This window comes from Trachemys scripta, chromosome 9 (genome assembly GCF_013100865.1).
Source record: "Trachemys scripta elegans isolate TJP31775 chromosome 9, CAS_Tse_1.0, whole genome shotgun sequence".
NCBI classification, from domain to species: Eukaryota; Metazoa; Chordata; order Testudines; family Emydidae; genus Trachemys; species Trachemys scripta.
Genome location: NC_048306.1, coordinates 11,795,602 through 11,822,120, shown reverse-complemented (window position 1 = coordinate 11,822,120; position 26,519 = coordinate 11,795,602). Strand labels below are relative to the sequence as shown.

The following is a 26,519-nucleotide window of genomic DNA, read 5'->3' as shown; positions in this document are numbered from 1 at the left end:
TGAACTGAAACATTTGGTTAAATCTTTAAGGTTCCAGAAAGAACAACCTCTAAATTTTACAGCAGGGATCATCTTGGCCATCAGAGATGTCCTTCAAGGTAAGCTCCTCTGTGTTTTGTGCTTAAACTAATGTTGATTTATTATCAACAGGAAAACTGAAGCCAGCTCATTAAAATCAAAGCCATAACTTCAGGAACTCCACTGTCAACGTCGGTTCATACTTCATTGAATGGCAGTTACAATTATTCCCTCTTCTGAACCAACTTGCCCACAAAGTACCCAGCCAAATTTTCTGACCTTGAACCTTAAAGCAGCTTCTAAACCGACTCATATTTCTCCTCTTAACAGTTTACATGTGTGATTTTGAATGCAGATAAAACCTGCGTGTGGCTCTGCTTCTCCTTTTGCGTCAGCATAATTTTAATCTCATCACATTATCGGTCCCTAACTGCACTGATAATATGTAAGGGCCTGATCCTGCAAATTCATATGCAGGGCGTGATGCTGAATGCTGTGAGTACTCTCATTTGGTCCAGTAGCTGGAGCACAGTGAATACAACTCAGTGGGCCTGACTCTCCATTGCCCTGCATATGGTGCCATCCTTCACACCAGCGCAAAAGTGGGTGTAAAACCCTTCAATGCAGCTTTGCTAGCACCCACTTGGCACTGGTGTAAATGACGTCATGGGAGCAGGCTAATGGAGAATCAGACCTACGTGTCTCACACTGTGGGCAGGGGGTAGAGGTTGGTGGGTTTTGGCACTGAGGCTCCTAGTTTCTGTCTCTGACTCTGCATATATGCCATTTAGCCGTGACTTGTGGTGTTTCTGCCAATAGCTTCATTACTAAGTGTGCTCTCTTTAAGAATTATAGGATGCAATGCAAAAAGGAGACATGGGCTAGTAGTTAAATCACAGTGTTTGGAGTCAGGAATTCCACAGTCTTCATTTTGACCCTAGGCAAGTCCTTTATCTTCCTGTGTATTCAGTGCTCTGTTGGCAAATGGAGGTAATAATACCTACCTCCCCGGGGGGTGTTCTGAGGCTGATTCAGTAAGGTCTGTAAGTGCTCTGAGGCCCAGAAACAGAAATGCAAAATATTCTGATATGATTTTTGTCTTTGTGTTTAGTAACGTGCAGCAGTCATCCCCGGGGGGACATGCTTTGAAACTAAGCAGCAGCAGCAGCTCTCCTGGCAGCAGGCAATGGGAGATGGGATCTCATCTCAGCAAAAGATCAACCTCAGGTGATTCTTAGGTCAATGATTTATCAATCAAAATGTGTAACGTTCCTATGCCTTGAAATCTGGTACATGTTGAGTCCAAGATGTCAAAATTTATATTTGTGTTCACTGCATGGCTTTTAGTGCCATGGTTTGGATTGCTTTCTGGATTGTATGGTCTGTGTTGCAAGCACGGAGTTAAAATAGAAACAGTTCCTTTTTTGAGTGCAGAACTGACTGTGAGCATGTTCCCAGACGGAAAATGTAATAAACTGTCTCAATTAGGAGGTGAAAAACAAAATCAATGTCTTTTTATTCACTAGTACTGTTGAAAGTCGGTAGATCTGGTGTTATGGGTACGTTGGCCTAACGCTATACTAAGGGTAACTCACCGGAGTTTTTCTTCATGACCTTTACTGCTTTATTTGATTGCTAGCTAATGAGATGATACAGTTTAGCAGCTGTTATGCATTAACATTTCTGCACTCCATTATTGCTTTGGCTGGGAAAGACGTGAGATTCCCCATTCAGCATCTTATGAAACATTCCTTTGGTAGATTATAATTTATTGAAAACTATAGTGAAACTTTTAAAGAGGGACGAAAGCAAATTATTAGATGGAGACAACCACATGTAGAGTAACCAAAATGTGTGGTGGGTTCTAAGCTTTGCATCACTACTTGTGAATGAAGACCTGCATAGCTCGCTTGGGTTATGTTAGTTCGTGCAAATGCGTGGCAGTACAAACTCAGATTCCTCTTAAATATGTGGCTTGAAGCACCAGCAGGCAGGGGCACTGAAGGGGAAGTAGACAGCCTTATTCCTCTCTAATTACTCCTAAATATATTATAATTTCATGTGTTGTTGTAGACGTGTTGGTCCCAGGATATTATAATTCTTATAACATATGTACCAGTTACATATATTAAGCCTAGCTCACCACTGCTTGTGTAGCTCTCTGCAAAATGGTAGCATTTGACACCCACTGTGCACTATGTAAATGACTACTAAGGCAGGGAAAATCGTTGGTGTTTCCATCGGTTTTAAGACTGATACCATGGTCTTAGAAATACGGTTCATAATAATATGGAATTTAAAGAAAATTTTATTTTTAAAGTGATGTTCATGTTAATTTACAAACACTTGACAAATGAAGGCCGAATTGCATATTTATTGCAGTCACACATTCAAGCAAACTTTGCTTTAAATTGTCATAAGATGTAGGAAACTTTGCTTCAAGAAAAATCCAAACCACGCTTTCAAATGATTCGACCTTGTTTTTCTTCTGCTTTTCTGTCATTTTACGTTTAAGTAATAGTTTAGCAATAAGCAATCATGCAGCAACCCAACTCTGCTCTACCGTCTCTGTCTGATATGTAACGCCTGTGCTGTTCTGGTAAGGGGAAATGAAAACCTCACTGGCCGTGGAAAGAATAGAAAAGCTCCCCAGTGGTTTAAACTGTCTCCTTGGGTTCTTAAGTGTAATTGAATTACAGCTAGATATGTGGTATTCAGGAAAAAGTTTTATTTTCTCAAATCCAAAGGAACAGTGAATTAGATGTTTAAGGGCTATAAATACATTTAAACTAATATAGCAGCCTAGTTGCTTTAAAAAGTGACTAGTAATGAGTTCTGAATCAAAACAGATTTAGAAAACGCTTAAATCCATATAGTGATTATAATAAAATGATGTAAATACAGAAATAACTGCCTGGATTATTGAGTCCTAATATGTATGGGCCAGATTCAGCCATCCTTACTGTCACTGAGCAATGCCTTGCTCGGCAAGTAGTCCCGCTGATAGCAATGGGACCGGTCATGTAGTAAGTTACTAAGCAAGGAGCTGAGTTGTGAGCTGCCTTGCATGCCGGTGCAGAGGAGTAAGGGGTAATAAGGTGCCCACGTACTTCCTTTCATGGGCCAGTTGCATCATAAAAGGGTGTCATAAGGAGGAGGGAGAAAACTTGTTCACCTTAGCCTCTAAGGATAGAACCAGAAGCAATGGGTTTAAACTGCAGCAAGGGAGGTCTAGGTTGGACATTAGGAAAAAGTTCCTAACTGTCAGGGTGGTTAAACACTGGAATAAATTGCCTAGGGAGGTTGTGGAATCTCCATCTCTGGAGATATTTAAGAGTAGGTTAGATAAATGTCTATCAGGGATGGTCTAGACAGTATTTGGTCCTGCCATGCGGGCAGGGGACTGGACTCGATGACCTCTCGAGGTCCCTTCCAGTCCTAGAATCTATGAATCTATGAATCTATGAATCATTAGTCCATATGTGGAGAAGGACAGCAGCGATCCTGGACAATTCTGCCCTTCCTATGTAGCTGCTTGGGAAGTAGCCAGGCATGGGTGGGGAAAGGGAGGAGCCTTGGCTACTTCCCATCCCCCCTCCCCCCCCCCCCCCCAATACACAATGTGTTAGATAGCACAGCTAAGACAGCAATCTGTGCCAGGAGAAGTGCTGACATGGCTTATTACTGCCAAAGAATAAAGAGAAGCAAGACCTGTACAGTGACTTTCCAAGGGGGGCTCTTCCTGCACCAGCCAAGGAGGGGGAAATCTCTGCTTTTAGCAGAGGGAGCAGTGCAGTTTTACACACCTGTCTTCTATGGCTATGTCTACCCTGCAAGTGAAGGTGTGATTGGAGCACAGGGAGGCATACCCACGCCAGCTTTAATCGAGCTTGGACGGAAGACGTGGTGGCACAGGCTTCAGGGCAGGCTAGGTGCCTGAGACGTACCCAGCCTCCCCAGCAGGTTTGTAGTTTGGATGCTAGCCCGTGCCACCACGCTGCTATGATTACCCGTGCTAGCGAGGGGAAATCTAGCACAGGTATGCCTACCCATGCGACAATCGCACCTGCGCTTTCAGTGTGAACATACCTTGGCTTGCACAGGGGACTGAATTCGGAAAGAGATGAGAGCTCTGAATTTTGGACAGTGGCAAAATGTCATTAGATATTCTTAAAAATGTGGGGCTTGACTCCCCCTTACTTATGGGAGCAGAGCCATTGACATTAGTGGGATTGTTCACATGAGATGGGGATACTTACCCGAATGCTGGTTTACAGGATTGGGCCCTCTGTGATGTTTCTGCTCAACCATTATTTGAAGTGCTCAGGAAAACGTGTACGTGCGGTTTGGGGCTCAGGGTTTCCATTCTCTGCTTTGGCCTGCAATCAGTGGAGCACAGCTGGGCGGCACCCACTGCTGTGGAATGCGCCGAGGAACCACTAATGTGATGAGCTGTTTAAAGGGGTTACGCCGACCTGTTGGCCCCAACCCTGGCATGTCCACTTTCCCCACTCTTCTCATTCACAGAGCTGCTGCTTTTCCAAGGTACACAGCGCTTGTGTGAGCCAGTTGGCTCTGCTGGCCTCCCCCTAGGCAGCAGAAATGCATCAATATTAGCTGTGTTTGGGACTTCCATAGCCATGCAGGGCTGTGGGGGGGGGCTCACCCTGAGCAATCAAAGGAAGGCTTCCCTTTCCATAAAAGAGAAAACGATACAATGCGAGCCAAGGAGGCCTGTGCACGTGTTGAAGGATTGTCCAGTGTATGTGTTGTATGTGCCACATGTTTAATGGTTCTCTCTACAACTCTCCTTTTGGGGAACCAAGGATCGTCCAAGGCAGAGAGCCCGCTTTCCCAGAACCACCCGCAGCAGTGTAAGAAGTCTGAAAATGCTCCTCGCCCTGCTCAGTTTTCAGTAGGTTCTTTTCTTACCGACATTGTTTTGGTTTTGGTCACACTTTCTAGTAAGGGTACATGTATAAACAGTGTAAATATGTAATTGACGTTTTAATTAGTGGTTAACTAATTGTTATAGAGTCCAACAAGTCAACAGGCTATTCCTAGGCAGAGCGTATAACCCACTGTAGCACAATCTACTGCTGTCCTTATAACCCTCTGATCACCTACCACTTATGGCTGTAACACGGTTAATAATGTATTAACCCTTCAGGAGCTGTATATAAATGGGCCTTTAATATAAAGCGTGACCTCTGTTCCTAGCTTTTTTTTATTAGTTCAGCCTTGGAAAGTTGGGTGTTTGTCCATCGGTTCAGTTAACCGGAGCTAGCATGCCCTGAGCAAGAGACCATACATGGAATGTTTGGTATTTTAAAAGTTGCAGGGAAGGCCCTAGATGGCTTGGAGGAATGCATAGCCAGAGACCGGGTCAAATCTAGAGCAAGACTGTAGCAGCCAAGGTCAGCTAGCTGTTTGGTGGTCTGTGTAAGACAGGTTTGGTGGAGAGGAAGGATGGCCCAGTGCTTAGGGCAAAAGCCTGGGACACCAGAGAACCAGGTTTGCATCCTTGTATGCAGGGCCGGCTTTAGGCCAATTCCACCAATTCCCCCGAATCGGGCCCCGCGCTTAAGAGGGCCCCGCGCCCAGTGGCAGGGTCGCCCAGAGTGGGGGGCAAGTGGCAGAGAATTCCTTCCCTGGCTAGAGGCACCTTTTTAATTTTTACTCACCCAGCGGCGCTCCAGGTCTTTGGCAGCGGGTCCTTCACTCGCTCCGGGTCTTTGGCGGCACTTTGGTGGCGGGTCCTTCAGTGCCGCCGAAGACCCAGCGCGAGTGAAGGACCCTCCGCCAAAGACTAGGAGCGCGGCCCGGTGAGTACAAGCCCCACGTGTTTTTTTTAACGTGGTTTTTAGTCATCCCTGTCAGGGCCCCGTCGAAACTGTTCAAATCGGGCCCCGCACTTCCTAAAGCCGGCCCTGCTTGTATGACCTTGGGCAAGTGTCACAGTCACTCTGTGTCTCAGCTTCCATACGAAGGGGGATAGTAGCACTTCCCTATCTCATAGAGGTGTCTGAGAACAAATACATTAAAGATTGTGTAAAGCTCAGGTACTGCAGTAATGGGAGCCATAGAAGTATCATTGGTAGATAAATGAGGGTCTCACTTCATTTCCCAGTAGACTTGTAACTACATTTTCAAAACCACCATCACAATTAACACTAAGTGTCCACGTTAGCAGACTCAGTAGAGGCCAAGGGCTCCAGTTTGGGGCTAAATTATGGCATTTACCCACTGGCCCAAGTAGGCAGTTGGGCCGAGGCTCTTTGAAGCCCAATCTTTCCCCAAACAGCCTGGGGGGATGTGCATGTAAAATGAAAGTGAGAGGTTCGTTTTTCCTGTGCATAATACCTCTCCATACAAGCATTTTCTACACAGATATTGAAGCCCATCCCTTAAATATCATTGAGATTAAACCTAACCTTGGCCCCAAAATTCAAAAGTAACATTTTTAAAGAGCCAAGATTGGATGAAAGGTGCTTATGCTACTAGTGAACATTCACCCTGCTAAATTGTGGTTAGCTGTTTGAGCGTAAAATTAACAGCTGGGTTAAAATTAACCACACGCTGTTACTAGAGTAATTCAGTCATTTTGATTTAGCTCATTATTCTTTGCGTACTACCTAGCTCCAGTGTTGGGTAGTGCAGAAGTATTATCTGCCTAATAAAGGGTTTTAGTTAAAAGTTGCAGTAACTATTTATAAACTAGAAATGGAATAAGATGGCTGCTTGCTCCTGTGGTTTTGTAGTGGATTCTCAAATGGGAAAATGCAATTGAGTTTTCTTTATTCAGAGTCCAGCCTTCGTCGCCAAAGGGAAAGACGGTGCCAACTTGTTCTCCACAGTAGCAGAATATTCATCATCCAGTGATGAACTGCTCAGCAGCGATGATGATGATGTGATTCACACAAGGTTAGCTTTTTTTCTTTCATTACTAATTTGTTAAAAGGCAGCTAACATCTCCGGGCTGCTGCTGGCCACCGACATAAGGCAGCCGCCTCCAGCTACAGCGCGGGCAGGAAGGGGTTAAGCCCTAAGGATGCATTTGTGCACCAGGGCCCAGGGAACCTGACTGCAAGGGGAGGGTGCCTAGGGGATGGAGCAGCCCTGCACTCCCTGCGGGCAGGGCCCAGGGCGGTTGGGGGGTCAGGCGAAGAGGGTGCTAAGCCCCAGCCCGGGGGGCCGCTGTGGAGCCTGCAGGGATGGGGTGTGAACAGGCTAGATATGGCTTCCCCCCACCACTCCAGAGCTAGCTGGGGGGTGGAGAGGCTCCCCCGTGCCAGCGCTGTGCGGGGCTTTGGCACATGCAGGGCTTGGCTCCTCCTGGCCAGCGCCTCGGGCCGGAGGGCCTTGGGCTTTCCCAGGGCGCCAGCCCAGCCAGAGGCATGGGGGAAGGAAGGAGCCTGCCGGCCAAGCTGTTGGTGAGCTGAGCGCTCCGACCAGGGGCTGGTTTTCCACACAGCGCTGGGAGCGGGATGCACCGTGCTGGAGGGGATATGGAGGAACAGTGAGGCTGGTGGGGGTAGAAGGGGCAAAGCAGGGAGAGGACAGTGAGAGGGGGAGCACGTAAAGGGCAGATTGATGGGCAGCAGAGGTGACACGTAACCGGCTGCCGCCTGGTACCTGCCCACACTTGCCAGCCACCACAGCGCGCAGCCAGCACCGGCTAGAAACGGGACGGCGGGTGGGGCCCTGCTGGCCAAGAGCCAGCACGCAGAGAGCTGTGCTGACAGACCAGCAGGGGGAGCGGCCTGGCACCACACGCTGCAGCTTCGCTCAGCCACCAGACTTCCACACCCACCCACATCGTCAGCCATTGTTTTCACCGCCGGTGGGCGGGTGATTGGCGAGCATGGATCCGGTTAGCAGCAGGAACTGCGAGTACTGATGGGGGACGGGAGACGGGACATCTGGTCACCCTACATATGGGAAGAAAGTGTCTTGTCCCCTTGGCCAAACCGCATTCACTGCTGCTGCAGTGGAGGATCTGAGGAGCAATCTCTGGGCATGTTTTCAGGGGAACCAGGACAGGGGCAGCTGTCTTTCGCCATGAGCTGTTCAGCAGAAATGGTTTGCGTGCTATTTGCTGCTCTGCTTATGTGCCGGATAAGTCAGGATTTCCCCCCGTTCTTTTAATAAAGGACTTCCATGCATGTGGTCTGCATGTGCTAAACTATCTATTTGCCTGTACAGCGTATGTGCATGTGTACTGCATTTATGCATATTAATACCATGCCAGTGAGAATACATCTCCTGGGAGACTTCACAGTGTTCAAATAACTCCCGTTCCCCCTCAATCAGAGGATTTCTTGTGGCTCATTTTTATAGATCAGTTTCACATCTCAGCTCTGAATTTACACACAAAATTCATACTTGCCTGACCCCTGGATTTGTGTGGCTCTCTTTGCTCACAGTTAATAAAAGTGGATTTCAGTTTTCCTTCAGGGCAAGTCCCACTCACCTTCCTCATAAGAGCAGTCCTAGCGATTCCTCCTCTGTCAAGTCATGCTTCCTTCCAGTTTTATTAGATTTGCAATTGTTTAATTTAATCCCTTCTGCAGAAGCAAATCATTGTTCATCTTCATGCTCTGTTCCTCTGAAAACAATAGCCCCTTGCACTGCACTGGCTCCACTGTTATTGCCTTTGCTTACATAAGACAACTCCTACCAATTGTGATACAGCCCCAGTAGCACAGTAGAGTTTTTCACACCAGGCTCCAGAATCAATTAATAGAAAATGGGGGGGAGGGGAACAGAAAATAAAAATAAACCTCAATGAAGCATAATAATGAGAGACACTTGCATAAATCACACAAAAAATATACAAATACAAGTTCAATCCTCCAATGGTGTAAATTCGACAATTATCCTCAACTAGTTTGCTGGCCCTCAGAATGTACCTTCATTTGTCAGGAGTGAGCAGGAGTCCAGGAGATTTGGGATCTGTTGCCATCTCTGCCACTAACTCACTATGTGACCTTGGGCATGTCACTCGCGCCTTTCTATGCTTCAGTTTCCTCGTGTAAAAAGTGTTGGTGACAATAGTTTATGGACTTTTGTACAATGCTTTGAAACTCCACTATGCTGTGCTGGCACTGAAGACAATAAAAGCTCCCATGTGTTTCAAGGGAAGCCAGATCAGGCTCATGGATTCTGTCTCCACTCGATAGGAGGAACCCTCTGCACTTGTGCTCAGGGACGGCGAGTTATATGGGCCCGTGGTGCCCGTGCTCCAGCAAATCCAGGGCCAGGGGGCCCGGCTCCACCAGTGTTCAGGGCCGGGTCTCTCCCCTTGCCCACACGCCTCTCCCGGAGCGTCCCTGCCTGTGCCCTGGGCAGCGGGCAGCTGTCCTGCCGCTCTGCACTCCCTCGCTGGCTGCTGCCGGCTACAAAAGGGAGCGGCGCTGGCGGCAGGCTGAGGTGGCGACTGTGCCGCCGCCTGCGGAGGAAGGAGGGGAAGAGGCGCACACGTAATGGCAGCCCCTCCCCACCCACCAGCACCCACCACAGGGGAAGCCAGGGGGCTTCCTGAACCTGAGAGGGGCCCAGCCCCTAGGAGCACATGCAGTGCCGGTGCCGGGTGAGTGTGCTGTTGGGGGGGGGGTGAGGGGGCCCCCTCCCACGGAGCTCACTGCTGCTGGGGGGGAGAGGGCTGGGGGGACTGTGGAGTCCTCTTCTCTGACCCCAGCCCTGGGGCAGCCTGCCTGCACCCCAAACTCCTCAGCCGCAGCCCCACCCCACCTGCACCAGAGCCCTCACCCCCACCCCCCAATCCTCTGTCCCAGCTCTGAGCCCCCTCCTGCACTGTGAACCCCTCACCCCCGCACCCCAACCCTCTGCTCCACCCTGAGCCCCGTCCTGCACCGTGAACCCCTCTGCCCCGCACCCCCGACCCTCTGCCCTAGCCCTGAGCCCCTCCCACACCCCAAAGCCCTTAGACTGAACCCTCATCCGCCCACACCCCAACCCTCTGCTCCACCCTGAGCCCCCTCCTGCACCGTGAACCCTTCAGCCACAGCCAGAGTCCCCGCACCCCAACTCTCTGCCCTAGCCCTGAGCCCCTCCCACACCCCAGAGCCCTCATCCCCCCACGCCCCCCACATTGTGCAATATAGGGAAACTGTTAAACGCTTACTGTTTCCAGTCCATTTTTACATTATTTTAAAATATATATATATTGACTCACAAGTCAGGTGTGGAGGGGGAAGGGACTTGGACCCATTCTGGCCACCACCAAAAATTATACAAACCTCCCGCCCCTGCTTGTGCTCTTCCATTCCCGTTGTATTAAGAACAATTGCACAGCTTGACTCTTGTTAGAGCAGAGTGTCATCACTGCTGTCATCATCTCCACTCCAGCCCACGCTCCTCCCTTTCCTTACAGCACAATGATTGCTGGGAAATTGTTGCTGAGGGTCACCTGAAGGAGATGCCCAGGGTACCTTGCCCTTCTCATCCAATCCCAGGCTAACTTTGAGTCTGGCCATGTGATTGGCTGCCCCAGAGGCAAAGGGACATCTGATTGGCATGGGGGGTGGAGCTAACCTTTCCCTCTGTAGGCTGCTGCTGGGGAAGGTGTGGGGCCGGTTCCTGCAGCCGTAGCAAGTATTTCCCACCCTACGAATGTGCTGAGGGAGGAGTTGGTGGGTTATAGGGTTTAATACATGGACATGTTATGCATATTTTTTCTAATATATTGCCATTTTCTTTTCCGTTGGAACAAACTCAGATAGCATTTGCATACCTTTTTGTGATTAGCATTGCTGCTACTCTTCAGGGCCTCATGTGGTTCTTCCTGGACATTTGGGCCAAAATTGAGGGGATGGAGGTGGTTATAAATTCCCAGATTATCATTTGGTATTTAGGGTTAATTGTTGGCATGGGACATTAACATCCACCAGTAGAGACTCACAGGGATCGGCTCAGTGACTGCTGTGTATGGAGCACAGGTTTAAGGCTTGTAGTCCAAGCCTTGCGTCGAGGCCTAGACGGGATGGAAGGTTTCATAACTGCTAGGGGCCACGTCTGTGGCTTTTAGGTCAGTAAACTGCAGTTGAATGAAAGGGTAGCATATGATGGGGATGGTTGGCCATGGCCAACTTTGCTGTACAAATACACATTTTCCACATTTGTTTCTTTATTGTTATTTCCTATTTATTTAATAATAATTGCAGCCTTTGGACAAAAATTCACTAGTGTGGGAGATACTTTCTTTGAGGGTTAGGGGAGTGGGCAAAGTACATAGTAAAGCCTGTCTGAAGTGATTGCTCCATGGACCAAATATCAGTTGCCTAATTGAAGTGGTGTCTGAAAAAATTATATTGGAGTCAATGTGGAAAGTATAAAGTAATCACTTGGTATTCGGGTGGTAGAGGAGTGTCCTGTTGCAAGTCATCCTTCCCGTCAGTTTCAGCATAAAGTCTATGTAGATTTATTTGTATGCAAGCTAATCAACTTGCTCCCATACAAAAATATCCAAGTGTACTAGCTACTATTAATTCAGCGGCGTTAGTTTATTTTAGAGTGTGTGTGTTTTGTTTTCACCTGGATTTGGTCTGCTCATTAATTGGAGTTTGTTACCAGGCAACTGCTAAGTAATGGAAAGGCAGATTTCTCAAGGACAAGAGTTCCAGATGGAATTGAACTGAAACCCCAAAGCATCGTAATAGAACAGAAGGTAAATTGGCCATTTGAAGGTAGGGGCGGAGGGAAGGTGTGGGGAGTCAAATTGCCTATCGTTGCTAATGTACATGATAAACATCATTTCCATTTCTTCTGAACAGCATTCAGTCATTTTACTGTCTAGTTTTGATCTGCAATTTCAAATTACAGCTACAAATCTTTAAACAATTTTTAAGCCATTTCAGGTTTTGGGCCTCCTTTAAATCCGCTTATTATTACAAAATTGTGCCTCCTTATTTGTCTTTCTTTCTTACTGAGTAGAATAGTTTCTTGAATCAACAGATTTGTTAAAGGACTTACGTAACACAATACTATCAGTCATCATAATACAGAATTAGGGTCCAGATTTTTGACCCTCTTTATAATGTTTATAATTTAGGGAGAAATAGCCTCTCACGTTTTAAATCATTACCCAGTGAAAAATCCCTTCATTCCTAGGAATTTAAGAAGTCATAAAGGACCCCCACAAAACGAGTATGTTGTGCTCTCTGACTCCATCTGCTGGCTCAGTCCCACCTACATTAACTAGCAAACTGTGTTCCCAGAGCAGATGATATTCCTGGTACACGAAAAAAGAAAGCAAACAAAATAGAACCATTCTCTCCATTACTGCCTTGAAAACACCAAGCTGGAGTAATAATAATAATAATACTTTGCTCTAGTAGAGCACCTATTATCCACGGACCTTGAAGCAGAGTCAAACATTAATGAATTTATTCTCATTCCAAGGATGGTGAAGATGAGAGACTGAGTGACTGCCCACGGTCATACAGGCAAACTGTGACAGAGCCAGCAATAGTGCTCAGGTTCCCGGACCCCAACCCTGGCTTCTGAGCCGCAATCACAATAGCGTCCTTCCTCTCTTAGGAAGGAATCAAATGTTGGTTCCGCGATAGAAAAAGCAGCAAGTCTGTAGGGAAAGAACTCTCCGGCTATGTCTACACTATGGACTTTACAGTGACACAGCTGTAAAGTCTCCCATGTAGCTGCTCTTTGTGGGTAGGAGAGAGCTCTCCTGCCGGCATAATTAAACCACCCCCAATGAACAGCGTTAGCTATGTCAGCAGGAGAGCCTCTCTTGCTGACATAGTGCTGTCCACACCAGCACTTTCACCAGTGAAACTTATGTTGGGCAGGAGGGTGCTTTTCTCACACCCTTGATGGACAAAAGTTTTACCAACAAAGCGCTAGGGTCATGCATCAGAGACGGGATTACAAATCATAGAAATGTAGAGCTGGAAGGGACCTCGAGAAGTCACCACATCCAGTCCCCTGAGACAGGGCCAAGTAAACCTAGCCTTTCCCTCACAGGTGTTTGTCCAACCTGTTCTTAAAAATTTCCAATGATGGGGATTCCACAACCTCTCCTTCAGAGCTTAACTACCTTTATAGTTAGAAAGTTTTTCCTAATATCTAACCTAAATCTCCCTTGCTGCAGATGAAGCTTCTTGTGCTGCCTTCAGTGGCCACGGAGAACAATTGATCACCATCCTCTTTATAACAGTCCTTAACATATTTGAAGACTATTGTCAGGTGCCCCCGTCAGTCATCTTTTTTCAAGATTAAACATGCTCAGGGTTTTTTTTAATTTTTCTTTAGGTCAGGTTTTCCAAACCTTTTGTCGTTTTTGTTGCTCTTCTCTGGACTCTCTCCAGTTTGTCCACATCTTTCCTAAAGTGTGGTGCCCAGAAATGGACACAGTACTCCCACCGAGGCCTCCCCAGTGCCACATAGAGTGAGACAATTACCTCCCATGGCTTATATACAACACTCCTGTTAGTACACCCCAGGATATTAGCCTAATGGCAAGTTAAAAAAAAAAGTAGAATAAAAAATGCTTCACAGCATCCATTTAATTTCCAATTCGTTATTTGGCTTTTAAAAGACAAGCAACTTCGATTTAGAATTCTCTGCTTGTCTTCAGATATATTGGCCAGCATTCACAAAGGCTTAGTTTACTTCACTAGGTTGTTTATCAGCCAGCAAACCACACAGACTGCTGCTTCTGAGTCAGCCAGTGGGTTTTTTGGTTTTTTTTGCTTTTTTTTGTTTTTTGGGGGGGTTTTTTGCTTTAGTATAATTCAATAGGAAATTTCTAGCATAACACTTAGCATCCAATTGTTTCCTACATCCCAGCACAGATGGTCCTCAGATCCTTCCCCTTCATCCTCCACAGTAGACCAATCCTTCTGCACTCCACTCACCACCTAGAACATATATCAGTGTCTCAATGACCCTTTACAAATCCCATCTCAAGGTCCATCTCTTTCTCCCTGGCCAATGGCTCCTAGCCCTACTTTCCCTATATTTAGTCATTTTCCCTGAAACGTGGCCAGTGTACCCAGAATCCTCTGCCCTACCACATCTATAGATGCTACTTGTGTGGTGTCTTATAAACCCACTGAGTTGACAGGTATTTGCCGATCCAGATGGCTGTGATCCCACTAAGGAAGGCAGCAGTACACAAATGCGCTGTATTGGTAAGACTGAAATTCTTAGTCTTCCCGGTCTTTTCACTGTCCCTTTACTGAATGCGATTATGCCGTAATCAAATCTTACAGTCAGTGAAAGTTTTAATGACAAGGACGATAATGAGATATGGTCTGAGAACAGGGCTGGGATCAAGGAACTCATGAATTCTGATCCCAGCTGTGACGCCGACTCCACCTGTGGTCTAGGGGCAAATCATTTTGTTTCTGTGCCTCGTTTTTTCTACCTGGATGACAGTACCTCCTTACCTACCACTTGGGGATGTGAAGATTTACTAATTAATTAATGAAGGCTATTTTGTAAATAAGGCGCATTATTGATGCTGTTTAAATGCTTGCCATGTATCAGCACATCCGTGCACTGTCATTTTAGTTTAATATTTTTGTCGGGTTGACATTTGTGCTGTAAGCTGATTTTCTTCAACTGATGTACCACATAAAGTACTGTGCCTCCCCTCACAATGCCCCACCATTACTTTCTGTCCTACCTAGCCAGGGTTACACAACGAAACAAAAGTATGTCTTGGTGAATGTAACTTCCCAGTCTGTTTTCATGTGCAGAATCATATTGCGGGGAAACAAAGTTGTAGCACGCAGGAAGGACTCTGGAGCATACACAACCAGAACTATCTCCTGCCGGATCTCCTACAGCAAAGCCAAATTTCGGACTCCTCGGCGAACCAGCAAAAAGTTACCCAGAATAGTCAAGGACCTCAAAACAAATCTGTAAGTAATAAGGTATAGCTTCAAACTGTGTTCATTAGATTCACTGCAAGAGCATTTCCCTCCAGTCCTTCCTTTTCCCCAGCAGAGGGGCCAAAGGGTGAAGGGCTTTTAATCAATGGATCAAGTCTCGTCAAGAGAAGAGATCTTTGGTCCCCTTGCTTTTCAAAGAGGCTTGAACCAGGGGCGAGTAGAAAGTCTTGGGTGCCCTAACCCGATCCCTACTTCCTCTCCTGTTTCTCCATCCGTTCCTCCTCTACGTTCCCCTTATTCTTTACTCCCTCCTTTTCCCCCTACACAAACATTAGTATACTTCCCCTGCACTCCATGAGTATACTTCTTCTCTTTACCCATGGTGCTAATGCTCTTAGATTGCTGCCTTCAACCCTGTCCTAGGGTGCTATCTTTTCTACTCATCCTCTCTTTGCTGTGCCGATGGTGCAAATCAGCAACATCAAAGGAACATCACCAGCACTGCCAGGTGAGGGATCACATTAACGGTGCAAATAAGTAATAACTCTCTCAAGAGACGGGTCTTTAAAACAGGCCTGGGTTGCTACAACAGCATCCTCTGGCTGCAGAGAGGTTTGAATAATGTCCTACTTCAAATCAGACAGCAGGGAGTGATCTAAAAGCAAGGTGTCTGTTTCTCTCTCTCTTCCCCTAGGGACCAATTAGTTCACTTCTATGCTGTGTCTTGTCATAACTCTTTGCTCAGGCTTCCTGCATTGTAGTTCAATTTGTACCACAAACTCGCGCTTCAGAATTGTTGCTCATATCTAATTATGTCAAGTACAGTTTCATATAAACCTCAGAGAGCTTTCTGGTTACCAACAGTGATATGCAATATCTGTTCCCTGCTATCAACTTCTGAAGTGAAAGCCGACCTTATTTTTCATTGTAGACATCAAGTGCTGAAAGTACGCCCTCAAAGGGCAGTTCATCATCTACAACATCCTTTACTTCGTTCATAGATCCTAGACTACTACAAATTTCACCTCCCAGCAGTCCAGCAGGACCTCCTTGTAGCTCTCGTGAGTATGCTTGCTCCTATCGTAAAATGCATCATGCCTGGCTCTTTTGCAAAAAGCACCAGGCTTAATTCTTGGAAATTAAGATTGGAATTTTCTGGTGACTTTTTGAAACTCTAAATCAGGGGTGGGCAAACTTTTTGGCCCGAGGGTCACATCTGGGTATGGAAATTGTATAGTGGGCCATGAATGCTCACAAAATTGGGGGTTGGGGTGCAGGAGGGGGTGATGGCTCCAGCTGGGGGTGCGGGCTCTGGGATGGGGCCAGAAATAAGAAGTTCAGGGTGCACGAGAGGGCTCTGGACTGGGGTGTGTGGGGAGGGTGGGGACTTCAGCTGGGGGTGCAGGCTGTAGGGTGGGGCTGGGGATGAAAGGTTGGGGGTCAGGAGGGTGCTCTGGGCTGGGACCGAGGGGTTCAGAAGGTGGGAGGGGGATCAGGGTTGGGGTGCGGGAGGTGCTTAGGGGTGCAGGTGCTGGGCGGCGCTTACTTCAAGCAGCTCCTGGAAGCAGCGGCATGTCCCCACTCTGTCTCCTACGCAGAGGCGAGGCCAGGCAGCTCTGCGTTCTGCCCCATCCACAGGCGCTGCCCCTGCAGCTCCCGTTGGCTGCGGTTCACGGCCAATGGGAGCTGTGGGGGCGGCACTTGGGTTGGGGGCAACGTGCAGAGCCCCCTGGCTGCCCCTACGTGTAGGAGCCGGAGCAGGGACATGCCTCTGCTTCCGGGAGCCGTGCAGAGCCACGGCACCTGTGGAGCAGGGCAAGCCCTGGACCCTGCTCCCCAGCGGGAGCTCAAGGGCCAGATTAAAATGTCTGAAGGGCCGGATGTGGCCCCCAGGCCCTAGTTTGCCCAACTCTGCTCTAAATCCATGTTAATAGTGCTGGATTTCATTGCACTGCTTCTGCCCAGGTTCCCGATGAAGTGTGCATTGCTCTGTTCTTGTGTTAGCCCAATGCATATTCATGAATACATCCGAAACTGTGCAGACATATGGTTCTACCTCATGCTACGTTAAGTTTTGCAGAAATTATTCCCTGGGTGTTGAAACATGCAGCTCTCTGGAGTTGCTTTCAAATTGCACTAAACAAGTCATGTGTGAGGTGTGACCAAGGTGTGAGACATTTTTCATGACTCCCTGTGTCTTTTCTTCCAGCATCTAGCCCCAAAGCAGAGCCTATTAGGAGAGGGAATGCAAGGAAAGGCTCTGTTGTCAATGTCAACCCGACAAATATCCGGCCACAGAGTGATAGTCCAGAAATTCGCAAATACAAGAAGAAATTTAATTCCGAGATCCTGTGTGCTGCTCTATGGGGTAAGCTTAGAAATAAAGGGGCATCTGTCTAGTTAGAAAACAGAGGGACAATGTGTTTCTGACAATATAGGCGATGCTGAGATTTTGCATTTGTATTGCACCTCTCATCCCAAAGTGGGGGAGGGATAGCTCAGTGGTTTGAGCATTAGTCTGCTAAACCCAAGCTTGTGAGTTCAATCCTTGAGGGGGCCATTTAGGGATCTGAGGTAAAAATCTGTTTGGGGATTGGTCCTGCTTTGAGCAGGGGATTGGACTAGCTGACCTCCTGAGGTCCCTTCCAACCCTGATAGTCTATGATTCTATGAACTATTTACCAACAGCACCACTCAAATGTAGCCACCTTAGAGGTGGAAGGTGACAGCCAGATGAATCTACATTGCAGAACATTCTGTGCAACAGGGTGGGAGGACATTTTGGTGACGGCACTAAATTAAAATCTTTCTCACTGAAAGAGCCAAGAGCTCATCATACCCTTCCAGAGCATCAGGACCTGGGTTTTTAAAACCTTGCCAGTAGGTTTCCCACACAGTAAGCCACACAATATTTTATGAATCTTACTTAGCTGAATGAAGTGCTGAATTGATTGTGCCAAGCTTTCCCAAATATCAGGTTCTGGGGAGTGGAGATAATGCCACACCTGAAGCTGAATGGGTTAAAGCCAGTGGTTCTCAAGCTTTCCACACTACTGTCCCCCTTTCAGGAGTCTGATTTGTCTTGCGTTCCCCCAAATTTCACCTCACTTAAAAACTACTTGCTTACAAAATCAGACATAAAAATACAAAAGTGTCACAGCACACTAGTACTGAAAACTTGCTGACTTTCTTACCATATAATTATAAAATAAATTAGAATATAAATATTGTACTTACATTTCAGTGCAGCGTACATAGAACAGTTTAAACAAGCCTTTGTCTGAAATTTGAGTTTGTACTGACATTGCTAGTGCTTTTTATGTAGCCTGTTGTAAAACTAGGCAAATATCTAAATCAGTTGATGTACCTCCTGGAAGACCCCAGGGGTATGTGTACACCTGGTTGAGAACCACTGGGTTAAGCCATCCCCTCACATACGCTACATATTCCATAGATCAGTGGTTCTCAAACTCTTTTTTTCACAGACCACTTGAAAATTGCTGAGGCTCTCAGCGAACCATTTAATGATCTTTCCAAATGTTGTTTTTACCATTAGCTAACTCTTGCAAAGTGCTTTGTATGAAAGCACTATATAAAAAAAAGTAATAATAATTAACTTGTTTTTCCTACAAATAAAAACACACAACTCATATTTTAAGATCAGTAGTCTTACCTTTCTAATGTGATGGATGTGCCCTCTCTCCCGCGCCGCGGCAGCCCCCGAGCTGGGGCTGGGAAGGAGGGGGGGTTTCTCCCCCCTGTCCCCTACCATTGCAGCACCCGAGCTGGGGCTGGGAAGGGGGGATCTCTCCCTCTCTCTCCTGCCGTGGCAGCCCCTGAGCTGGGGCTGGGCAGGAGGGAGGGGTCTCTCCTTCTCTCCCCCACCGCGGCAGCCCCCAAGCTGGAGCTAGGAAGGAGGTGGGGGTCTCTCCCTCTCTACCCCACCGCAGCAACCCCCGAGCTGGGGCTGGGCAGGAGGGGGTCTTTCCCCTGCCACAGCAGCCACGGGCCTCTTTCTCTAGCCACTGCAGCCCTGCACATCCTAAATTCCCCCCACCCCCTCTTCTCACCCCACGGCCCCCTACCACCTATTCCCCCCAAGGCCACCACCTCACCTTACACGTGCATCTTCTCCAGGGTCCAGGCACCTAATTAGTGGAGCCACACCTGCGCGGCTCCACTAATGAGGTGGGTGGCCCTTCATTCGCTTGTGCGCGGCCACCCAGGCGCACACCTTAGAGGGAACTATCCGTGGACCACCTGAATGGAGCTCGGGACCAGTTTGAGAACCTCTGCCATAGTCTTTCTATGGGTATCGTCTCTAGAAGCTAAAACAGATTGAGACATCGATTCTATAGGAGGCTGAACCCCCTCGACTCCCACAAATTTCTCAAGAGGTACTCGGCACCTTGCAGGATCAGGCACTTACAGAGAGAACCCAGCGGGTATAAATCAGCACAGATGTACTGACTCCAGGGGAGCTGCTCCACTCTAGCCCAGTTGTGGACAGGGCCCGCATTTCCTAGCGCCTTCGCTCTGAAATGGTTTTAATCATCCATCTGTTTTAGGAGAAGAAAGAAGATGAGCTCTGTGGAGCTGACACAATATTTACCTCCAGTCAGCTTGAGTCTCGCATGAAAAACAAAATAAATGAATGAAATAGGGGAAACGCTATCCAAAGGAAATGCGGATTTCCAGTTTACAGCTTCAGTTTTGTTTAATGCATGTTTAAAGGAGGCCAAGATTTTAAATTAAGAACAGAACAGCGTAGCAAAGTCTGTAATTACATGTACGCTGAGGTTGAACAACGCCAGGTCCTCATCGGAGCTTTGCCAGTAGAAACGATGGTTTTGTGCAGTGTGATAGCTTATGCCATTTTATTTCCACTACCACATACTGATTAGGAACCTTACCAATCATGCCAGCCAAACTGAATCCCCATCCAGTGGGTGTCAGTTCATGTCAGCAGCCCATTGGAGCCTTCACTTCAGAATAATTAGATTTCAGATGGATTCACTCCATTAATTTGGCATTTGAAAGCGTCTTTATGAAACACGGAAAATTTCACTCCTGAACAATCCACTTCCTGGCATCATTTGTTCCTTTTCTAGTGTGCCCCGTGCTTGGGACTGTTACCCCTCATTGAATTTGAGGTTGGAGGTGGTTCATAGATTTTAAGGTCAGCAGGCACCATTATATTGTCTAGTCTGACCTCCTGCCTAACGCAGGAGCATTAGTGGAGTTGGAGGTTTTGCGATAGTCACAGTCTGCTTTTGGGATCACAAAGCAGTTTAAATCCACGTTGACTTCAGGGGGACTACTCATGCTTAAAGTTACATGTGTACTTAAGTACTTAGCTGGATTGGGGCTTTATTGCATTTTGAAGGAGTGAGAATTTTGTAATTCACTTTTCACAAGGTCATCTGCATAGTGCCAGATAATATATCTGAGGCAGCTAATAGAAGGAAGTCCAAACAGAGTCAGTTATAGATAAGCAATTAATGCTGAAATGTGCTATGACTCAGTAGACAATTTACAGTGGTTTTTATGTACGAACAGGAGTAAATTTACTGGTGGGGACGGAGAATGGGTTATGGCTGCTGGACCGAAGTGGACAAGGAAGGGTTTACTCGCTGATCACAAGGAGACGATTCCAGCAAATGGATGTTCTGGAAGGACTCAATGTGCTAATCACCATATCAGGTTTGTTCAGTGTCTAAAAGCATCTGACCCACTTTATAAATTATAAAGAGGAATTAGGTTATGAATTAGGTGATCGACTTTCCTCTTGTAGGACAAAGCAGGACAATTATTTTTGCTAATAGGAAAGCACTCTTTGGATCTCCAATATTTGCATCCTCCTTCCAAATTCAGCTGTGACCTGGGATCTGCCATTACATGCTTACTGTGTAAAATGGTTTGTGGGATATAAAAATGTTTAAAACTGACTGCTTCCCATCATTTTATTGCCGCTAAGGAAGTTGTGTTTGGTTAATTGTTTATATGACATGTGAGCGTCGCTCTAAGCAGATTTCCATCCAAAACATTGTTACATCACATCAATGTATGGCTGACAAGAGGGCAAACGAATCATGTGGGGCCCTACGCTGCAAGTGCTGAGGTCCTCCACTCCCATTGGTTGCCATGGCAGCTGAGAACGCTCAGCACCTCACAGGATCGGGCCCTTGATGGGAGGATTGGAATAACTTCTATTTATACACAGGTTGGACACAGTGCATTTGGCATAGCTGAAGTCCATGCTTCCCAGATTCGCTCGTTCTGACTTTCCACGTGATGCAGCATCCCTTTTGAGCCTCTCTCTTGACTCTAAATTGCTATTTGCCTTATATAGGTCTAAAAACAAAATTAAAAAGACTTCCTGAGATAAGGAATCACGAAATAACCCCCCCCCCGTCATAAGGTGGTGGCGCCTCCTCCTGGTGGCTCTGAGGATTAGCTCTTGCCAGGCGCTGCCCTCCTCTGATGGTGTCGCTACCCGTCATCTATTTTACCCTGAGGCCCCTCTTATTCCCGGAGCTGCAGCTTCCTGTTTGTGGCTTGGCCCTCCCACTTAGTTCCTCCCCTTCCAGGCAAATCAAAGTCCTTCCAGACCAGTTGGCTGGCTGGTGTGGCCAACACCCTGCACTACTTCCCAGTGGCTGGCAGGGGACCCCAGGCTCACCCTCTACACTGGGTTCCAGGCCAAGGTTCCTATGACAAGCAGCCAAGGTCTGTACGGTCCTACCCCTTGCTGCTGTTTCCCTGGGGTTCGTCCTCCTTATCTGGCTTCCCCCTCTTTCTGGGTTTGCCAGACCAACCTCCCTCCTCCCAGGCAGTGACTGTAGACTACTTCCTTCTGACCCCTTGCTGCTCTCAGCTTCTGGGCTTTATACAGCCCCATCCTGTTCCTGCCCAGCTGCGCCCATTTCCAGTGAGTGGCCTGCTCCCTGTCTCCTTCTTCAGGTGCAGCCTGGGCAGTTAATTGGCCTGCCTAGCCCTTCAACCTCCCCAGGGCTTGTGTGGGGTGGGCACCTCATCACACCCTCCAACAGAAATCAAAAGAAAATAGGTGCCTACAATGAAGGCTGACAATGAATTGGAACTGACGAAACTCCCCCATCCAGAATGGCTTTTCCAGACCATGTCTGTAACATTCCCTTCAGAGTGGTGTGACAGATGTCAGATGTTCTACTCTCGCATCAGGCCTGGGTCTAGGGGCAGCCATTCTGTGGGTGTAAGGGAAAAGCTTTGTGTGAAGTATGAAGATTGGGAAAAGAGGAAAAAATAAGTACGGGTGTGCAACAGCCACAATGCAATCGATGTGTCAGTCCCGTGGCGGACATCGGCACCACATGGGGTCTCCTCTTCTGCACTGCTGGCCTCATGTCTCACGTGAAACGACACAAATCTCTTTGCACTCTGGGTCATAATAGACCCAGAGGCTGAATGCAAGAGGTTTATACTGCTCTGAAGTAAAATGGGATGCCTCTTTTTCTGATCTGTGCATGTCAGGCAAAAAGAATAAGCTGAGGGTGTATTATTTATCCTGGCTGAGAAACAAGATTTTGCGCAATGATCCAGAGGTGGAGAAGCGGCAAGGCTGGGTGTCCGTGGGAGACTTGGAAGGCTGCGTGCACTACAAAGTCGGTGAGTCTTGTTCCTAGGCAGCGCTACACAGTTCTCCTTTCCTATCTGATCCCACGTATTGACCACGTTTTCCTTCACCCTTATTTAAAAATTATACCTGGGCTTGGACATTGCTTCAAACCTGCGTGCAGTACATCATGGACACCCCACTCCCTTTAATTCCACATTGCTCCTCCCTTTGCAGCCTGCGAAGGCTGGCGGAACTGAAAGGCAGGACACTTTTGTTGCTCAGCCAGTGATTTCAACATTCTGGGGTTGGCTGGCATCCTCATTGGTAGTGACATTTTTCACCTCCGTCATACCATCTCCTCTTCTGGCCCCAAGTACCCGCACGGTAACAGTATCAATGGGATGCCTGCAGGTGATTGACTAGGATGGGTGTCCCACAATCCGTCCCTGTCCCTATATTGTATAACCCCTAAATATACATATCAACGTTATACTTAAGTATGCAATAAAATCTGACCATCACTGAAATATCATCTGGCTTTTATTCGGCTTCTGCATAGAGCCCCTTTGAAGATGAACACCAGTATGTGTGACAGTCATTAATACTTTAGCACTGAAGATATTTCAGTGATGCATGCTATAGCAGAACATAAAATAGGTTTGACTGTATTAAAAGACACTATATTATAGTTGTGTTTTCCCAAGCAATATAGCAAACTAATGTGTGGGTGGGTGGTTGGGATGGGGTGGTCTTTGCCTTATACTCTGTTTTATTGCTTTGCTTTTACAACACAGTGCTTTAAAATTGGCATCGTTTAGAATGAAATTGGAGATCGAAAGCTAAATAGATCCGTGTGAACATATAGTTACTTCCTTTGTAATTCTAGTGCAACTGCATTTATTTTCAACTCTAATGGCTCATTTTTAGGTTTTATAAAGAACAGTGTACATCAATATAAATGTACACTTGTTTGCAGCTTCTGGGAGGAGGGACATGAGATAGAAAATACCTTAAGTAATTTGACAAAATGGTCATACAAAAGACTCTCGGGGAGCCAGAAAACCTCTAACATCTGGAGAACCCCCTGCAAACCTCAGACAAAAAGCCTCTCTGCACCTTGACATTTCCAGTTTACCAAAATGTGGTCATGTCTACAGGAGCTGTGCGGATGCCCTTGGACTTTGCAGACAGCATCCCCTTCTCAACTTTGACCTGCAGCAAAATGCAATGTGTTCCTCTCTCTCCGTACTCAGATAGACAGGGATTGTCTCTGTTGCTTTGCCGCTTTGGAAGAGCAGTGGCTGCTATTTGCAAATCCTTGTGTATTCTGACCGTTGTCCTTACGGGCACCTTTCCTGTAAAGAGCAAGAAAAGGCTGTCTTTTATTTTCTCTGCGTAGGTTGGCCTTTCTCATCAGTATACCATCCTCGTCCAGCCCCACCCCTTCACCCAGCTGCTATTATGTGTTGTGCCTGTGTGAAATGGTCCTGTTTGAGCAGCATGTGCTGAGCACACCCTTACTCCCCCAGAAATGATTCTTACCTAACTCGGGTAACACCTGCGTCTTTTTTAAACCTGACTGTAATTTGCCTCACAGACACTGAATGTAAAAGGAGGCAGAAACGTGTAGGAAAGCAACACCCTTGTGGCCTGTTCTATTTCCGAGGGAAATGCTCATGTCTGGCAGAATTAAAATAAAACAGACCCAAAAAGCCGTAATTTTCAGTGCCCGGCTCTGCGTTTACTGTTCATAAGCCCAACGTGAGTTTAACCAACTCAAAGAAATCGATCCTCTCTGAAATGCTCGTTGAGCTCGACACATGGGGAGGCCACCGCCAACACACACGCTGAGATGAGAATAAAGCCTTTAGAGCTCCGCGAAAGAGCTCAGCAAACCGCTGGCCCTCCTTTTGTAGCCTAGAAGATATCACAACGTGCGCTTGATAGCGTCGCTAAGTAATGCCGGTGGGGGTCTGTTGTATGACAGAAAATCCTTTCAAAAAGCAATTGTCTATGGAAGAGTTTGCACCACTGTTTATCCGATGATTTCCCCAGTCTCTAGCAGCAATTTGAGGCCAACTTGCTGGCTAGAAGCAGAAGTGGATGATCGAGACCATTATGGCAGGCTTTTTGTTATTTGTTCGTACAGCACCTCGCGTGATGGGCCTGGGGGCCTCCCTACACTCCTGCAATACCCACACTTAACCAAAAGAGTATGGAAGTGGGGATGATGTCTTATGGCCATTGCCATAAAGCCACGATAGAGCCCTTAGCCTTTCTGAGAATGGGAATAATAGACTTGCTTAGTTGATGGGGCAGTGTGAAGACTAATTCATTAATTTTTTTTATACTGCTTTGAGATCTGTACAGCAAAGGTGCTATAGAACGGCCCAGCTCAGTGCCCATTGAAGGTAATGGAATGAGTCCAATAATGGGCATTGGATCAGGCACTAGGTACAAGATATCACTATTATAATTGTTAAGCATTCGTGCCGGAAATCTGACTGTAGAGTTTCTTGTCCAACCCAGGAACAGAAAATTATCCTCTGACCTGTATACATTGAGTCTAAAAGCTTTGACTTCCCATCACGAATACTAGTAATGAACTGCTTGCGAACACTGCACAGATCTTTCTGTGCCTCAGTTTACCCATCTTTAAAATACCACCTTTGTAAAGAATTTTGAGCAGCAGATCACGGTATAGGCCCAAGTGTAGACTTCAATAAAATAATAATTTTGCATTGCTTCCTTCCTCTCTTGGGTCTGTATAGTGACCCCGTAGGCCCCAATCTTGTATTCACTTATGCATGTGAGTAACTTCAACACATACAAAAGTGCTTGCAGGAACAGGGCCTTAGATCGAGCGTTTTGGGGGCACTGACCTGTCTTGATTGTATGTAAGGTAGCTAGCGTACATTTGGGTGATAAATAAATATTAATAATAGCAATAAGCATTGGCCGTGTTACTGAAAGTCATTGAACTGTAGGTTCAAAGTAAAAAAGAGATTCTTTACAAGTAGTTGTTAAATATCAACGACCAGCGTCCAATCCCATTACTCAGTGAACAGTGCCTTACTCCAAAAATAGTCCCATTGAAATTCTTGGGTGTGATTAAGGGCATCAGACTCTGAACTCGAAGTATTTTTGATTTGTATGGGCCATCTGAAACCGAAATAATTGTTCCTTTTGTATTGTAGTGAAATATGAAAGAATCAAATTTCTTGTTATTGCTTTGAAAAGCTCTGTGGAGGTGTATGCTTGGGCTCCAAAGCCCTATCACAAATTTATGGCTTTTAAGGTAAGACCTCATCTTGGTTTAAAGATATCATTAGCACCCGCTGTTTTACCCCCCACCGACTGCTCCAGATTTTGTTGCTTTGTGTAACATTTATTTTTAATTTAGGAGCAAACGAGTAAACGTTTTTTTAATTTAGATCATTTTGCTCACCATGCAAATGCCACGTGTCAAATTGTCTCTTAAACATTGCAGATATGCTTTTACTAACAATCAACAATTGTTTAAAACATCTTGTCTAAAATATGTGTTTGGACACACAAGCAAATGAACTGCCCCAAAAGTAAGGGGAAATAATTCCTAAGAGTTGGCTTTTCAAAAGTGCTCAATGTTGGTCTAATACCCTATAAAAATCGGGGGGGGGAGGGGTTAGAGCACCTAAAGGAGTTAGGAACTTTATGCAAGTCAATAGGAGTTGGATACCTGACTTCCCTTAGGATTCTTTAATCCTAAAATCCCAGCCCTTGAGATCAGTAAGAAAGGTCCCATTGACTTCAGTGGGAGCAGAATATAGCCAGCACTGAGCACTTCTGGAGATGTCACCGGAAATTAATCAAATTTAGCACAGAAATTTGACTGATGGCCATCGTGCTCAGCTATATAATTCAGCTTCTAGTTTACAAAATCAGTAAGGTACTGTCAACAAAATTGAATTTCAAGTATGAGGAAAGAAACACCTAAACCTTTCCTTGGAATCAAGATACTTGTGACAGAGACTGAACAAACTTTT

The 26,519-nt window shown here is 46.5% G+C and overlaps 1 protein-coding gene across 1 annotated transcript in view; it reads left to right on the top strand.

The window, feature by feature from the left end:
* Nucleotides 1-26,519, top strand: part of NRK (Nik related kinase) — a 126,730-nt gene that overhangs the window by 85,423 nt on the left and 14,788 nt on the right. The window contains exons 17-27 of the mRNA XM_034781124.1: nt 31-98; nt 1,130-1,245; nt 4,845-4,933; nt 6,824-6,942; nt 11,614-11,707; nt 14,763-14,927; nt 15,829-15,958; nt 17,107-17,265; nt 20,457-20,600; nt 22,410-22,544; nt 25,692-25,792. Coding sequence (XP_034637015.1) covers nt 31-98; nt 1,130-1,245; nt 4,845-4,933; nt 6,824-6,942; nt 11,614-11,707; nt 14,763-14,927; nt 15,829-15,958; nt 17,107-17,265; nt 20,457-20,600; nt 22,410-22,544; nt 25,692-25,792 — 1,320 coding nt within the window. The remainder of the gene's footprint in view (nt 1-30; nt 99-1,129; nt 1,246-4,844; nt 4,934-6,823; nt 6,943-11,613; nt 11,708-14,762; nt 14,928-15,828; nt 15,959-17,106; nt 17,266-20,456; nt 20,601-22,409; nt 22,545-25,691; nt 25,793-26,519) is intronic.